This window comes from Engystomops pustulosus, chromosome 2 (genome assembly GCF_040894005.1).
Source record: "Engystomops pustulosus chromosome 2, aEngPut4.maternal, whole genome shotgun sequence".
Lineage (NCBI taxonomy): Eukaryota > Metazoa > Chordata > Amphibia > Anura > Leptodactylidae > Engystomops > Engystomops pustulosus.
Genome location: NC_092412.1, coordinates 213,288,512 through 213,305,550, shown reverse-complemented (window position 1 = coordinate 213,305,550; position 17,039 = coordinate 213,288,512). Strand labels below are relative to the sequence as shown.

At 40.9% G+C, this 17,039-nt stretch overlaps 2 protein-coding genes across 5 annotated transcripts in view; one reads left to right on the top strand and one right to left on the bottom strand.

Annotated features, from left to right (window-relative positions):
- LOC140119233 (fibrinogen-like protein 1-like protein) overlaps positions 1 to 4,865 on the top strand; it is a 29,421-nt gene extending 24,556 nt beyond the window's left edge. For 2 of the 3 annotated variants that reach the window (XM_072138059.1, XM_072138060.1), the window contains exons 5-6: positions 1,715 to 1,810; positions 4,139 to 4,864. In XM_072138059.1, the coding sequence (XP_071994160.1) occupies positions 1,715 to 1,810; positions 4,139 to 4,776 (734 nt within the window). In that variant the 3' untranslated portion in view covers positions 4,777 to 4,864. Of the gene's footprint in view, positions 1 to 1,714; positions 1,811 to 4,138 lie in introns of all 3 variants that reach the window. The other variant, XM_072138062.1, reaches the window with a different exon arrangement.
- A 20-nt stretch (positions 4,866 to 4,885) lies between these two features.
- Positions 4,886 to 17,039, bottom strand: part of SEPTIN4 (septin 4) — a 35,570-nt gene continuing 23,416 nt past the window's right edge. For both annotated transcript variants that reach the window (XM_072138058.1, XM_072138057.1), the window contains exons 8-12: positions 15,420 to 15,521; positions 15,067 to 15,163; positions 12,475 to 12,637; positions 11,944 to 12,043; positions 4,886 to 9,775 (exon numbers count right to left, since the gene is read on the bottom strand). In XM_072138058.1, coding sequence (XP_071994159.1) covers positions 9,716 to 9,775; positions 11,944 to 12,043; positions 12,475 to 12,637; positions 15,067 to 15,163; positions 15,420 to 15,521 — 522 coding nt within the window. In that variant the 3' untranslated portion in view covers positions 4,886 to 9,715. The remainder of the gene's footprint in view (positions 9,776 to 11,943; positions 12,044 to 12,474; positions 12,638 to 15,066; positions 15,164 to 15,419; positions 15,522 to 17,039) is intronic.

Here is a 17,039-nt window from a genome sequence, read left to right as displayed (position 1 = left end):
ATGAGAGTACAAGTTCAGGGTATATGAAGGGAAGGACTCCAGAATAGAGCCACCAGAATATCCCCCTTCCTGGGTATTTCTGTAAATATAGTGTGGGATTTGGTGCACCCACTACCGGACAAGGGCTACCACCGCTACCTGGTCAATTTCTACACCAGCACTAAACTATTCAAGTGCCTTGCTTCCAGAAATACTGCGGCATAAGGCACTGTAAGTAGAAATCAGAGAGGTCTCCCTAAGTTGCTGCTTGGGCAAAAAAATAGAAGGAATGAGAGCTGAGCACTTAGCAGCGACTCTGTATTGTGTGTTACAAGGACAGGAGAGAGGTCATTGTATAAACAACAATACATGGGCACACCAGCATCCCTGCCCCTGTATGAGGTACCAGTACAGAAACCCCCAAACCTGACTCCATTCTGGACTATAATAAGTACATGGGAGGGGTTGACTTGTCAGACCAGGTGCTTCCACCCTATAGCACACTGAGGAAATTGAGGATGTGGGACAAGAAACTGGACAAGTACATCATGCAGATGGCACTGTATAATACTTACGTGTGTGCAGGCCACAGAGGAACTTTCATGGAATAACAACAGGTAGTAATTAAGCATTTTATTTTTGGAGACCAGGAATGGGGGAATGCCAGCACTTCTGGAAGCGAGGCCACATCACGCATTGTACCAGAGCACTTTGCAGGAGAAGTTCCCCAAACTGCAGGGGAAGGACACAGAAAAGGTTCAGGGTGTGCTCTAATAGGGGTATTAGGAATGAGTTAGGAAGGTTTTTACATTTTTTTCAGGTTATTACCACAGCTATAATGGTGGAAGGATTTAAAAATGTTTCACAATATTTTATTGAAATTAACTTATTAGGGTTATTTTCTAAGTTTTCTGTGTAAATCCCTGGTAAAAGACATTAAGCAGTTAAAGCTATCCATGCTAAAATGTCTTGATAACACACATGGACTTTGCTCTCATGACTACTTCACGGAGTGGCATAATATGCGATCAAAGGGATGTACAAAGAATAACACCAGACAGTAGAGCTTAGGAGTGAGGAGACTGCAGAACAATGGGTGAGTTAATTCATTTCTGCTGTTGGATACATTGCATTTTATTAGAATAGTCCACAGATCCGTTGTCCTCCATTAGATTATTATACTGAGTTGGGTGAGTGATCAGACCTGGATTACACCAACAGATTTGCTAAAGTTAGTTAAAGATGGAAATATTTCATATGATGGAAATGTTCAATAATGCTTGTAATTTCTCCCGGGAAGACTGAGGCTCCAGACTATGTAAGTAAGGCCTGAGATCTCTGTGGCTGTTGATCTGGAACAATCACAATGTGAAAAAAACGGTTTATGCCATAGTGCCCTACCAGAAACATTTGCATATATTTTCAGTATGTTTAGTATGCACATTTCTGAAGTTCTCAATCCGTTTCGCCATCAACTCTCGTACACTGTATAGTTCTGCCACCAATGGAAGCTGAAAAAGAAGGATTAATGGGAGGGCCAGATCTTTCTCCAAAAGGATAAGTTATCCTACAGTAGCCCCTCTGCAAAGCTTCATCTGATAGTTGTGCACTCTAGTGGCAATTCTCTAACATTCTACTATCTCTGAGTATTTATTTCATTTTATAAATGAAATAAAAATGTAGAAAACTAATATTTATTATTGATTTGATCGAGGTCTGTGATTTTCTTCATTAGGGATACTACATTACCTATGGATACTCGTCTTGGTGTGTGCAGTCTCCTCGCGTCATGGTCATCGAAAAGCAAGAGATGATGAAGAGAAGCTTGAAAGTAAGTTCTCCTTCGATGTACTTTGATGTATTAATTCTGTAAAACTACATGAAACCACAGGAATTGTTATGTACATTAGTTATTGTGAGGCAGAACGCACAGAACAGGTGCAAGTCTTTCCTGTGACATAATGGAAAGACCTGGACCTGTTCTGGGTGCTCTACCACTCCTGGTTTTGGCTCACAATAACTGATGCAGATAACGGAAGACCTATGTGTTCTGGCCCTTCATGTTCTGTAATTATAGGGTATTGTGTTTTTGTGATGCCACTGTGTAGTCATAATGATCAGGGGCAATAAAGATGTCAGAGGAGGGCATTGTGACATCAAAATGAATCATTGCCATGTCACAATGATCTTATAATGGACATTGCAATGCATGAGGCGGCATTGTGATGTTATAAAGAAACAGTTTGATGTCTCCATTAAGTGTTGTGTTGTTATGAAAGGGCAATGTGATGTCATAAGGGAACATTGGGATGTCACAATGGGGCATTCAGATGTCAAAGGAGGGCATTGGTCTGTCCTAAAAGAGCATTGTGATGTCCCAATTGGGAATTGTCTCAAAGAGGTATTCTCAAAGAAAGGCAATGGGCCACATTTATAAAGTGTCTGCGCCAGTTTTGTGTTGCCGGCTGCACTGTGTCCGACTAAAGAGAAAAAATGTGCACCTAAAGACATTTGTTAATGCTTTGTCAGACCGTGCGCCACACTTCCAGGAGGCACCAGATTCATGAAGAACAGGTGCCACAATTCATGAATCTAGCACACCCTGCACCCTGCACAGACTGCACTGTTTTTGATAAATGTGGGCCAATGTGCTTGGACAATGGGGCAAAAGATGTTTGATGTCAAAGGAGAACAGTGTGATGTCATTAAAGGGAATAGTGATGCCATAATGCGATTTCTAACAATGGGACATTGTGATGTAAAAGAGGGACATTCTAATGGGGAAGTGTGATGTCATAGTAAAGCATTGTGATGTCAAACCGGGCATTACGATGTTAGAATCAGACAACTGCCACATTAATCTAAAACAATGCAGTTTGCCTGTGGAGTGTGCAAGGTGCGCCAGATTCATGAATTGTGTTTTTCTTGAATTTGGCACCCTCTGCACTGCTCCAACAGAGAGCACCAACTTTTTTTGGTGCACTTTTAACATGGGGCGTGTGACACAAATCTGTCTAACACTGGTTGATAAATGTGGCATATGGTCCGACTCTGTACCAGAACGCACCTTTCAGTGTAGAATTTTGTGTTGCGTCAGTTATAGTGCAGCCGTGACACTTCCTAAATACAAGTGCAAGCAGTTTGCACTAAAAGTAATGTGCAAAGTCAGAAAACTGGGGCAGGGACTGGTCCATCGTTATGTCATAGAATAGCATTATGATGTGGGAGAACGACATTGTGATGTCACAATGGGCAATGTGAAAATTAAGTACATAATTTGATTTTTACAATGGGCATTATGAGAATTGTGATTATCATGTTATAATGGCGCATTGTGATGTCACTATGGGGCACTGTGATGTCACAGGATGGATATGATATAGCAATGAACCATTATGCTGTCAGACAGGGGCACTTTGATGACATAATGGGTATTATGATGTTATGAATGTTTATTGTGATGTCATTTACGAGCATTATGATGTCACAATGGGGCATTGTTATGTCATAGAGGTCATTGTTCTTCATGAAGGGTATAATAATAATAATACTTTATTATCCCAAACGGGAACTTAAAGTGTCACCTCCGCAGTACATCAAATTGACAAGACATCACATATATACTCACATAAAAACATGGTCACATAGGAACACATATACCATAAAACAGAATAAAAACACTAATACACATAGATATAAATAGATTTCACCGACTATGCAATACATAGTTACGTAAATAGATTATAAAAATAGCAAAATAATACCTATTTCCAGTAGGCGCACTTTTAAAACATTCCTATTTTACCCCTAATTGAGTTATTTGATAGCTCGAGAGCGGCCGGTATAAACGTCTTTTTAAATCTCTCCGACCTGCAGCGCAAGAGAATAAAACGGGAGCTAAAACCACTAAGCTGTTCCTGCAGCACACCATACATCGGATGCTCAAAATAAAGTATTGGGATGTAAAAATGGGCATTGTTATGTCACAAAGAAACACAGTGATGTCATAATGAAGATGTTGTGATGTTGTGTTGTGATGTTCATGAAGAGGATGTTTATGATGAAGAGAACCTTCTTCCAAACTTTGAGACCCCCAAATTATTTAGTACTATCCAGCCGTAGCAATGAAAACATTTAATCTTTGTTTGCTTGTTCATAGATTTACCAAAAGACTGCAGTGAGATCCCACGGTACAAAGATAGCGGAGTGTACATTATACACCCTAAAGGCGTGCACCCACTGGTTGTGTACTGTGACATGACTACAGAGAGTGGTGGCTGGATTGTCATACAGAGGAATAGCTTCAACTCAGAGATAACCTGGGATGAGTCCTGGTCCACTTACAAATATGGCTTTGGGAATGTGGAGAAGGACTACTGGTTGGGCCTAGAATATCTGCACCACATCACTAAGCAGAAAGTCTATCAGGTGCGCTTTGTGATCACTGATAATAACAATGAAGAAAAATATGCGGACTACAACCTCTTCAGCGTGGAAGATGAGGCTAATGGTTACAGAATCAGACTGGGCAGTTACAGGGGTACAGCTGGAGATGCCATGTCCTCCATACAGGCCGGAACCACACATGACAACATGAAGTTCACATCAAAGGACAAAGACCAAGATATTTATGTTGCCAATTGTGCATCCAGCTATGGTGGGGCATGGTGGTATGCCGCCTGCTTTGCTTCCAAACTCAACAACAAAAATGGTATTTACTGGCAAGGACTGTGTAATGGAAATTGCCAAGGATCTACTATAATGATCCGTCCTGCAGATTACTGTATCTATCTATAAAACATAGTAAGAAAGTTTCTACAGAAAATATAGTAGCACTGCTTTTGTTGTGCTATTTTGATTCTATATATATATATGTATTTTTTTTGGGGGGGGGGCGGGGGGCAAATTGACCTCATCAAGACCTAAGAATTGGACACTAAAATGTAATCTTCCTTTTTTATCAATTACAGACTTATACTTAAATATAGTTTAAAGTATTCTGAATACATATGTGTATATATGTTTCCTGACCTCCTTCTCTTGTTTGCTCCCTCTGCCTGATCCCTACTTACAGCTGATCCCCAGCAGCCTTGTCTGTAGCTCTGGATTCTGGTCTACTGTCCCTCTACTATAATTTGAAAACTTCAGCTTATATGTTCCTCCACCATTGCCAAATCCATAAGTAACCCAAGGAAAACACTGACTTAACAGGTCAGTCAGCCCCATGGTCTTTTTTATATAGGTACCAAACACGGAGAACAAGAAGAAAAAATAAAACACCAGACTGTAAGAGGGTGAAAAATATTTAATATGACCTGTAAATTGTAGTGTAGGTTTTGTGTCTTGTTTATTGATACTGTTTTAGTAGCAAGCAAACATGAATTATGAGGTTTTAATGGAAAAAACATGCAAGTATCAGCAGGTCACCGTGTATGTAAGGAAGAAAGGAAGCCATTTTCAAGATGTTAGTGAAATATATTTTACAAAGATGTTTGTAGTATCATTGTCCCTTCACATGATCCATCGAAGACCTTTCCTGCATTATTTGTAATTATTGGGACCTGGATAGTCTATTACACTAGAAAACTAGAGAAACATCTCACTAGGGCTACATTCACACAACTGTACTGGGGGCTGTGATCTGGCCGCACATATTGGGGTCAGACCCTGGTCCCCATAAGAGGTCTATTACACCCGGTCACAGTGTGTTGAGCAGAATGAGGCTCATTTACTAAGGGTCGCGGATCACACTTTTGTTGGACTTTCTGACGTTTTCAGGGATTGCACGGCTTTGACAGGTATTTAACTGGGGCCTGCGCTTGGATTGTATCGGATTTTGGCACAGCTGCGCTGGCTTTCTTGCGACAGAAATGGGGGGGCGAGCCATTGGACGATCTAAACTGATTCGGACTGAGCGTGGGATTTAAATTTCAAATTGTGTCGCAAGATAAAGCACTTACATGCACCAGGAAGAAGAAGGTGAACTGAGCAGGGAAGCGACACATGCAGGATATCGGCGCACAATCTTAGTGAATCACGGCAGAGTGCATTCTCGTTGGACAATACACTTTTGGGGAACTTCATTGGACAGGTACGTAAATGTGCCGCAATGTCTCCGATCTAGGTGACCGTGCCTCAAATTATAGAACAGGTTGTATTTTTGGCCTGATCTGTGGTGAGCTGATCATCTTCCTATAGAGAGGGGACTAATTAGGAGTCCACCTGGGTTTTGCCCCCGGTAAAGCACATGGTTATGTGAATGAGGCCTCAAGCTAAAGCCTTGCTGATTACAACTGCTGGTGAGACATCTGCCCCTTATAACTCCATGCTGTGCACCACTACCAACCTCGAAATTCTAATGAAACTGAACCAGTCTTAAGATAAGGATATTTTCTAATCCAAAAGGTAAAAGATTTAATAATTTAGAGGCAAAAGAAAATTAAGGTCAAAGATATTTCCAGGTAGAATTATCAGGATGTAGCTGCCACGTGACTGCAGGGGACCTATTGCTAGTCCCAACTTCGACTCTTTCTGCACAATATTACCACTGCTATCCATCGTATTTTGGAACAGTACAGTACTACCACTGCTGTCCTGTGTATGTGGGAAAAGCACAGTACTACCACTGCTACCCTGCGTATGTAGGAACAGTACAGTACTACCACTGCTATTCTGCATATGTGGGAACAGTACAGTACTACCACTGCTATTCTGCATATGTGGGAAACGCACAGTACTACCACTTCTATCCTGTATATGTGGGCAAATCACATTACTATACCTCTTATCCTGTGTATGTGGGAACACCACAGTACTACCACTCTAATCCTGTGTATGTGGGAACAGCACAGTACTACCTCTGCTACCCTGTTTCCCCAAAAATTAGACACCCCCTAAAAATAAGACCTAGTGTAATTTTTTTCAAGTTTTGAAATATAACTCCACTGATAAAAAGACAGTGGCAGTCAGTGCTATAGCTCCCCCACACCATACCTTAGTAGATCATTTACATACTGCAAGAGGTTTTGATATGGGTGAAGAATTCATAGGATAAAATCACTGTTTTGCGTTAGTGCTACAATCAGCACCGGGACAAGAAGGAAAGTGTTAAACATGAGAGATTGGGGACAATGATTCTAATAGAAATGGAGCCCCATGAAATTCAGAGTTTGTAGAGTTTTAAGCATGTTAGAGAAGTTGTTGAAGTGATGATCTTTAAATAACAATGTTGCTTTTTAATCATAAATAATGGGATTATTAAATGTACCAGAGATTGTTTTACATGGAAGAGTCACGAGAAATTCTTGATGGAATTCAGATGGTTGTGCTGATGCATGTGATGACATGATGGTTGCATACTAATGTATGTTGATTTTTTTTGTTAACTGTAAATTCTTGTTTTTGTAAAAATAAACATACCCCCTAAAAATAAATCCCAGTGCCTCCTTTGGAACAAAAATTTATATAAGACACTGGGGCCCATCTTCTTACCCAACGGAGTTCACCCGGAGTGCATTGACGTGATTCACAAAGATCGTGCGCCCTATTTCCTGCATCTGATACTTCCCCGCTCAGGTCCACCGAAGTTCACCATCTTCTTCCCAGTGTATCTAAGTTCATTGGTTGCGACACAATTTGAATATTAAATCTTGCGCTCAGTCCAAATCAGTCGGATCGTACGACGGCACGCCCCCCGATTTCTGTCACACGAAAGCCGGCTCCGCTGCGCCAAAATCCGTTCGCGTGCGGCACAATACCCTTCAAAATAGCTGTCACAGGGACGCAAATCCTGAAAATCTCCAAAATCTGCCAAAAGTGCATTACGCGGACACTTAGTAAGTAAGTCCCAATATTGAAACAGTACTACCACTCTTATCCTGTGTATACTGTACCTGCACTACTCATTACCTTAGGGGAAAGGCCCTATAATATTTGCACTAGGCCCGTCACAGTGATAAATGCACATGAAAATATACTATTTTCTTTTAGGACAAGTAGAAGTCGATGTCTCCCTGACTATGTAATACCACATATGTGTATATAATTGGGATACTGTATAGGTATATTGTAAATGCAAGCAATACAAAACATCATCAATAGCTTTTTATGGGCTAAAAGGCCACTAAATGTAAAAATAAGCTGTATAAAAGGCTATACACAACACTCATATATAACGTTACATGAAAAAGTTTAATAACGGAAGAAATTGAGGATCATTTTTTTAGCTTTTCCTACACACATCTGACTTCCTGCCCAATCAACCAATGAAAAACATGTCAGCCATGCGATTCCCATACAGAGAGCACATGCTCGCAATGTACACTTGCATATGCATGCATTCATCTTCAAGGTGGGGAGATAGATCTAAATATGAGCTCTAAAATCACAGTATTTTAAACTATAATTCTCCAAAAAATCTGTGCTGTCACCTCAAAGGAAATCTACCACCAAGATAAAGGATTGTAAACTAAGCACAATTACATGCTGGTGTGTGCCCTTGCTCTATTAACAGATATGGAGCCCAGAGCCCCTCATGCTCATTTGTGTTATTTTCAAAGCCGTATTGTTTGTAACAACAAGGGTATAAGAAGCTAAAAGAAGAGCAGATGCTGCTAGAGGGGGCACACTCCTGCATGTAAGTGTACTTGGTTTACAACTCTTCATCCTGCCATAAATTCCCTTTAAAGTCTTGTGTATTTTTACATTACCTTGTGCTAAGTAAATGTATTATCCGGAATTGAAGCAAAAATACACACAATGTATCATTTCATAAGTGGAAGCATTTCCAACAATAGAGTAGAGAAGAGGTGGGGGCACAAATTCTCCACCAAATCCCTGCACGTCCCATCAGTCAAATTTATCTTCATGGATGTTTAAGTCCAAGAAAAACACAAAGCTGAATTGTGCTACTTTACATAGGGACATGTGTAACAGTACCCTGGGGCTGAATGGGCTAACGTTAAGCAAGAAACATGTCCAACATTAGTTAGTTGCAAGGAATCACATATAGTCCAGTGACCATATACTGTAGCATGGGCTTGGATTCCACTTCAGACTCTCTGACATAGATACATCTCAAAATGGAGCCTAGACACTAAATTAATGATCAGCTTCTTCTGACATATTATTGGGTCATAAAGAAGGTTTCGGTCGTGCCATGCCCCCTGCGTTTTGAGTATTGTGTTTTACAGTACCTGGTCCAATACTAGAGCATTTTAGTATATTTGGCATGTTGCAAATTTTGGGGGGCTAAGGACCATTCTATATTTTAGCAGGTCCCAGTACCTGGCATAAAAACAATGCCCCCATTCCCTCTCATCGAAGACTGCAGGGTACTTTATAATATTAATGGAAATACTTTGACTTGTGAAAGGTTCAATAGATCAATGTTAGGAAATATGTGGTAACGCTGATCACCAGTATAAAATGTAACAGATAACAATGTGGAACTCCATAAAAATAGTAGAGAAACAAGAGTTCCGGCAGCGCAAACAGTGGGCATGCACTCTACCGGGATCTTCATGGTGGGCAAATAGTTTCACATCTAGAGACCGTAATACCACACTTTATGTATACCTGCCATTTTGTCTTTGCATATTAATAAGTCTACTGTATGTCCTTCTTTGCAGGCACCAAAACTTTTCATATATTGTATCTTGGGATTTGGTCTTTGGATGGTAGGAAAATAAATGAAAAAATTGAGGTATCAAGATGAGTGTTACGAGGTGGCACAGATTTACTGAGACTCCTTCATCTGTCTCTGCATCTTCTGCAGGACCTCTTGCATTCTCCGCAACTGTAAGAAGAGAAATTTGAAATAAAAAAGAATTCGTCCAGAAAGTCCCATCCCAGGTTAGATAAAAGCAGAGTTAGACTACATGCACACAGTGGGGCTCATTTACTAAGGGCTCCGCGGCCGCACTTTCGTCGGGTTTCCCAACTTTTTCCATTCTGCGCCAAATTCCGCCGGGATGTTGCTGGCTTTCATGCGACAGAAATTGCGCCAGCTTTCATGCGGCAGAAATCAGGGGCGTGGCCAACGGAAAACCCGACGGATTCTGAAAAAACGCTGAATTTAAAAAACAAAGTGTGTCGCAAAATCAAGCACTCACATGCACCGAGAAGAACCAGGTGAACTCCGGCGGACCTTGGCGCAGCAGCGACACCTGGTGGACATCGGGCGCATGGACCTTAGTGAATCCCGGCAGAACCTGAATCCTCATCGGAGAACGCACTGCTGGATCGCGACAGGACCGGGTAAGTAAATCTGAGGTCATGTGGACTGTTATTTGCGGCTCCCCAGTAATCAGCATGAGCATGCCACTGATGACAGTATTAAAGGAGACCTACCATGAGGAATCTGCTATCAGAAGTATATCTGGTGGTAGATTCCTTCTGCCTGCCTTTGCCCTAATTTGTAATTTAATAATCCTGAAACGTAACTGAAATTGTTAAAAAATGTTATTTTAGTAATATGTAAATAAACTGCAGGGGCTACTTGGGCGTGGAGTAGTCTTAGCTCCCAGTCCCCACCCAGGCTAGTACACGCCCCAGTAGCCTCTGCAGTTAATTTACATATTACTAAAATAAAGTTTTTAACAAGTTAGGTTTCAGGATTATTAAATTACAGATCAGGGCAGCTGCACGCAGGAGGAATCTACCATCAGATCTTCTTCTGATAGTAGATTCCGCATGGTAGGTTTCTTTTGAAGTGTGCAATTTGGGCAGGAATAACGTATATTTTGCGTCCACGCCTTGTGTTTGAGCCCATAGAAGAGAATATTCTATGGCCTCAGCTGCATATGGCACGGCCACTGATGGCAGTGAACAGCTCCAGTTATGTGATGTATGCAGCACATAACTGATTTACACTGGAACTAAAGTCCTGCTGGGTCAGTTTTAAATGCATCAGAAAATCCTGTTAGTAATGTCCATATAAAAATGTAAATATTACCGGCGCAAATAAACCTCACAGATTTAAATTGTGAATAGCCTTTGCTGGTATCTACACAGGGACAACCCAGAAATTTCCCCAGAAAATGGTAAAACCACAAATAAAACAAATAATGGTTACCTGTATGTTGAAACTTCCGATAAATATCCAATTTACCCTTTCTGGATACATTCCTTTTGGTCCCCTACTTAAGGACTCCCGACTTACAGACGAACCCCAGTTACAGATGGACCTATCCACCCTCTGTGACTTTTGGTGAAGTCTCTGGATGCTTTACTTTAGTCCCAGATGGCAATGATCAGCTGTAAGGTGTCTGTAATGAAGCTTTATTGATAATCCTTGATCCCATTATAGCACAAAAATTTGAAAATCCAATTTTCACCGGGGCAAAAAAAAAAGATTGTCTGGAGCTACAATCATAAAATATGCAGTCCCGACTTATATACAAATTCAGCTTAAGTACAAACCCAAGGAACCTATCTTACACATAACTCTGGGACTGCCTGTATATACCTGGGACAAGCAATACCTCTTATATATTTATCGGAAGTTACAGGAGAAGCACATTCAATCGGAATTATTGGAAGTCATAGCACCGACGAAGCCTATATACGTCCGATTTCAATTCCAATTACAACTACTGTATATCTGTGCAATTCCAATTCCAACATACAGGTAGACTACTTTCTGGAGTGAATTTATCTATTTAACTAGTTATTCATTGCCATTTCTAGCGCAGGCAACTATTACTTGTTTTATGATTAATCCAATATTATTAAAGGAATGAAAGAATCCAACCTACAAACATAGAATCCTCAGGTGTGAATGGCGACTATTACTTGTTTTAATGTCCATATGAGCTGATACTGTAGCCTTTAAGTCATCCAATGCATGACGCCCTTATAAGAGAGGGAACTACAGCTACTTCTCCTTTGTATTATATAATACACAGTAGAGTGTCCTATAATTTCATTTTAGCTTCTTCTGCCTGAAATATGGCGTCCTCTTACCTCCTCGTCCTTTTCCCGGATAAGTCTCATGGTATCATGATCTGGTGATGGAGGCACGTTGGGAATTGGAAAATCTGTACCACTTTCCCGAGTCAGTTTACTATAAGAATAAAATATTATTAGCTTACTGTACATTATCCTGGACATGCGGCAAAATATTGTATTAACATCAGAAACTTTCAGTAACAAAAAAAAAATAGTTTTGTAGTATTTTGCTTTTCATGTATTGTTATGTTATTTATTTTGTATTCGCGTTTAGGTGCACTTATATTCCAGAAGAGGGCAGCAAAATCCAGTTTATATACTATGTTACTGGAGGTAGATGACAGAGAAGATTAAGGCCATTCAAAGAATCTGTAATGGAAACTAAAAATGGAAGTTGAAGGAAGGTCCCGTAGACTTTTGTTACCTTCTATTACGCGAGCTGCTACAATATTTTTTCTACTATTAATAACATAATTTGTAAAGGAACCTGCAGAATACAGGTGTGATCTGAGCCCTAATAAGAATATCATATATATTAGCACCTACTTGCGGTTCCGTTCTCTCACCACTCGCTGTGTCAGGCTCTGGATGCACTGTGCCCGGTAGTTCTCATAGTGTGTTTCTCTGGTCACATCCTTTAGGTCTTGCATGTGAGTTCGGATCAGCATTGTCCGCAGCTTGACAAAGTCACAGTGCTGCTCGTTTTCCACTAGGAAATAACTGAAAAGTGTTAGAAAAGGCAACTTGACAGGGGTATCAATGATTTATATAGCAGGGGTATTAGGGACTGCATGATAAAAAATATCGCAATTAGAAAGGATAAAAATCCAAATCAAGGTCATGTAAATAGTGATCCCATAGTGAATCAAAGCAACGCAAAATAAAACCAACAACCATGTTTATCATTTGGGTAAGTGTGAGAGATATATTTCTCTAGAGAAGCCATTTTGTAGAACTGGATGCCATCTTGTCTTTGTAAAAATGTCTATTCATCTCATGATTCAAACATCATTTTGTTTAATCAGTTATGTCCTTGACTATTGTCCTATATTTTTGCTTCAGCACCTGCTTATCTTATGTTTTGGCTTCACCGAGGAGCTATCGGAGTTCTTCTTCTCAGGACTTATAGTAAAAACATTCCGTCTCCCTGGTGACAGTGCTCTGTGTGAGAAATAATGGGGCACATTTACTTACCCAGTCCTGTGACGATCGCCTATCCGGACGGTCCAACGAAGATAAAGTCCAGCGCGATTCACCAACATCGTGCGCCCGAGATCCTGCATGTGTCGCTTCCCCGCTGAGGTCTGCCGGAGTTCACCTCCTTCTTCCCGGTGTATGTGATTGCTGATCTTGCGACACAATTTGTGATATTAAATCCCGTGCGTTGCCAGTCTGACGGCTTGCCCCCCCAATTTGTGTCGCGTGAAAGCCGACGCCGATGTGGCAAAATCCAATCGCGCGCGCCAAAAACCCCTGTTAAATGCGGCGCAACACGGAAATCGCCAGGGAACCCCACGAAAATGCATTCCGCGGACCCTTAGTAAATGAGCACCAATATGTACAGTTCATCTGCATGTTTTTTTAAAGTGAATTTATGGGGAGATATTCAAGCCGGCCTATAGCATTGCAGTATTTTATCACCTTTTCACACCCCTATGCAGATCATTTTCTGTGTTTTATATATGTGGCTGCGCGCTAATAAACATTGTGAGTCTGCATTTTCTAAGAGACTGCTGTGTCTTAGTGTGTGCTTTCATCCCGGGACCGGTAGCCATTTTGATTACAGTGCAGTTAATTCGGAAGTCACCTTACAACTGATAAGGGCTGTTTGCCTTAAATAAAGATCTTTCACATTAAGTAAAATAGAAATATCTGAAAAGCGGTTTTATGACTATTAACAGAAAATGGGAGCTTGCGAGTGCCCATGACTATTGCATATGAATGGAAAGCTGGTGCACATTCTCAGCCAGTGCTCCACCATCTATTCTCATATCATCTATTCATATAATCTATTCATATCATCTGTTCATATCATCTTTTCATATGGAGATCCCTTATAAACTTATTCCCTATTGTGTGGATATGATATAATTGTTTAAAGTGGGAAAGAAAACACGTTTCTGAAATTATGATCCAACTAGAATTGTTGAATGACAAACTATTTGTATTCAGTTGGTCCAAGATTAACTTCCTATAAAACCAAAACCACCCATTCCCATGTCTAAGACACTACGCAAGCTGCATCAGTGCTCTGAAATGCACTACCCAGAGCGATTAGACCCCACTGCTGCAGATTTAGACCTGCTCTAAAAAATTTTCTTTTTTGATGAGGCTATTAAATTTCCTAATATAATTGGGGGACAGGTATCAGGGCTTGAAATCTGTGAAATGATTGTAATGCCTAACCAGCTGTCAGATATTGCAATTATTTTCCCTTCATGGCACAAGGCAAGGAGAGGTGTGCAGAGGGTATGAGAGTGGTGAGTCAGTCTGTGCATACGCTATAGCCCAGTGGTGGCAAACCTATGACATGGGTGTCAGAGGTGGCACTCAGAGCCATTTCTGTGGGTACTCAGACCATTGCCCAAGGACAGAGTTCACCAAATAGGACAAAGTCCATCAGAATTCCCAGGCAACTTAAGAGATGCGCTATTCAAAGCGACATTTTTTTCGGCTGTTTGGCACTGTGGGAAAAGTGAGAGGGAATTGTCAAAACTGCATTATCTCTGGTGGTCATCCTGCTTGACCCACCATCCTTCCTCCCAAGAGAGACCCTGAAGAGAAGCTACAGCGAGAGTCTGAATTTGCCCCCCTTCTTTCAACTGCGTTTGTGGGGGGTGGATACAATTGAAAGATGAGGAAGAACAACTAGCAATAATTTTTTTGCTGAGAATGCCATGTTGGCACGTCACGGTAAATAAGTGGATTTTGGTTGTAGTTTGGGCACTCTGTCTCCAAAAGGTTCGCCATCACTGCTATAGCCTGTGGTCATTTAAGGTAGGCTTTGTTCATTTTCCTGTGCTGTACATATAAGTGACTGCGGCATTTGTTCACTAGCCAGTCTCCTCCTACTTGGCTTACTGCTGAGGCCTTTAAAAGTAAGCACTTTAGAACACTCGTCCCAGAAATTATTCTTACCCTCTACAACGCCCCAAGGATACAGGCGGCCCCTGACCCGTTTTCCATTGACCTCCACAATGGTATTAGAACCAATCACAGCAAAAGGGATACTTCTCTGTAAGTAGAAGTAAAAATAGGTAAAATTAGTTATTTAATGAATCTTTACCTCAAGGTTAATTCTCGACAGCTAAAGTTACATCCTCACTGACAACCTAAACACAAAAGCGTGAAATTCAAGACAGTCAATGGAAACCTCTCAGATTTTTCTGTATCTTACAGTATGGCATTTGTTTGACAATGTCACAGCACACATATAGTACTAGAGCAGTAACAGCAATGATACAGGTTTATTATCAGACTATTTCTGTTACCTTAAGTTCCATATCTTGAATCTTAAAATCCTCATCTTGGTCAGAGTCACATTCTGGAAACTGATAAATGCGAATACCGTAATGATCCAATTCCTCCAGTATCTATGAAGAAAGACACTCAACTGAGGTCATATTTTATGGTCAATATATTTGTAAAATATAGATTTACATAAACAATATGTGCTCATTACAGCTGCACTGACACTGCTTATAAGAAGCAGACTATGTTGCAATGGCAATGGAAAGAGGTGGTCCGATCCAGGTTGGATGAATTCTTTATATTAAAGGATGTTGAGAACCCTTGCAGGGTTAAAGCCACTACAGGCCTAACACACAGGACTATAGGAAATTTACTCAAAGATGGTAAAAAGCACCAAGGCCCAAGGATTTGGGGGTGTGGTATTTAACCAGAACTGGAAAGTAAGCATCTACATAAAAGGTAGGAGTGGAATGATACACTGGCAAATTCCAAAGTTGGCAAGTGGGAAATCCTTGAACAACATAATATGGACGGAGTTAGTGGCTATTGACAAAGATTGCTTTGTCTCCTTGCCTCAAGGACCTCAAGAATGTGGGAAATAAACCAAAAGATCATAACAAGAGGTAAAGGTAAAAAATAAAACAGTGTTCTTTTTCCTTTCTTCCAAGATTATGGCCTCCCACGCACCTCCTGTTTCTTACATTACCATCAGGGGTGGGTGTGTGCACTAGCTCTTGCTTATTTTATTCTACTATTTCACTATTATTCTACTACTTCTCTATTTTATTCCAGTCAATTTCTGTCAATCCTCACCCATAACTGCTATTAGGATTTTTTGGCTAAAGAAACTGAGCCTACAGGTAGAGTATGGAGAACTACCATACAGTGTGCTGCAAAACAACAAAAATATCATACACTCTAAACCTGCATTCACATAAATGTGTGCCCGCCGTACCGTAACACGGGCGGGCGCATGTCGGCGCCCAGGAGAGGAGGAGGTGGTAAGAACTGCTCACCCCCGCCCCTCCCCTTAGTGATTTTACAGAGCATGGTGCCATATTCCGGGGAAAGATAGGACATATCCTATTTTTCTCCCAGCTACAGGACGGTATGGTGGCACATCGCCGTATTCCGGCAGTAGATAGGACATAGGACCTATCTTTCTCCCGGCTACGGAGCGGTACGGTGCCGCACATGCGGGACACCATATTGCTCCCGTATGGCGCTGTGCGCCCATTGCCGGCTATGAGGTGCGTATATACGCCATATACACATCGGCCGTATATATACATCCCCCGTACGTGTGTGTGAATGTAGCCTAATGATGTTTTCCCCTTACAAGAAACTTCTATGAATATTCAGGTTGGTCTGTGTTTACCATACAAATTCTGTGTCCTTTTCTTGTATCCTGTTGTATAGCAAAAGCTGTTTATGAATAATTGATAACATCCTCATAAATGACTATCTTGTTAAACACATGCAGAGAACCATAATTCAGTGACTTTATCCCAGATAATGAGATATAAATGTCAGAGGCGTCAGCCCCTACTGTGCATTACTGATATTTTTTTACCAATGCAGGAACTGGAACACGTAGGGCCACAGCAAGGAGGTGACTACCAATGCCTTGTCTTATCTTT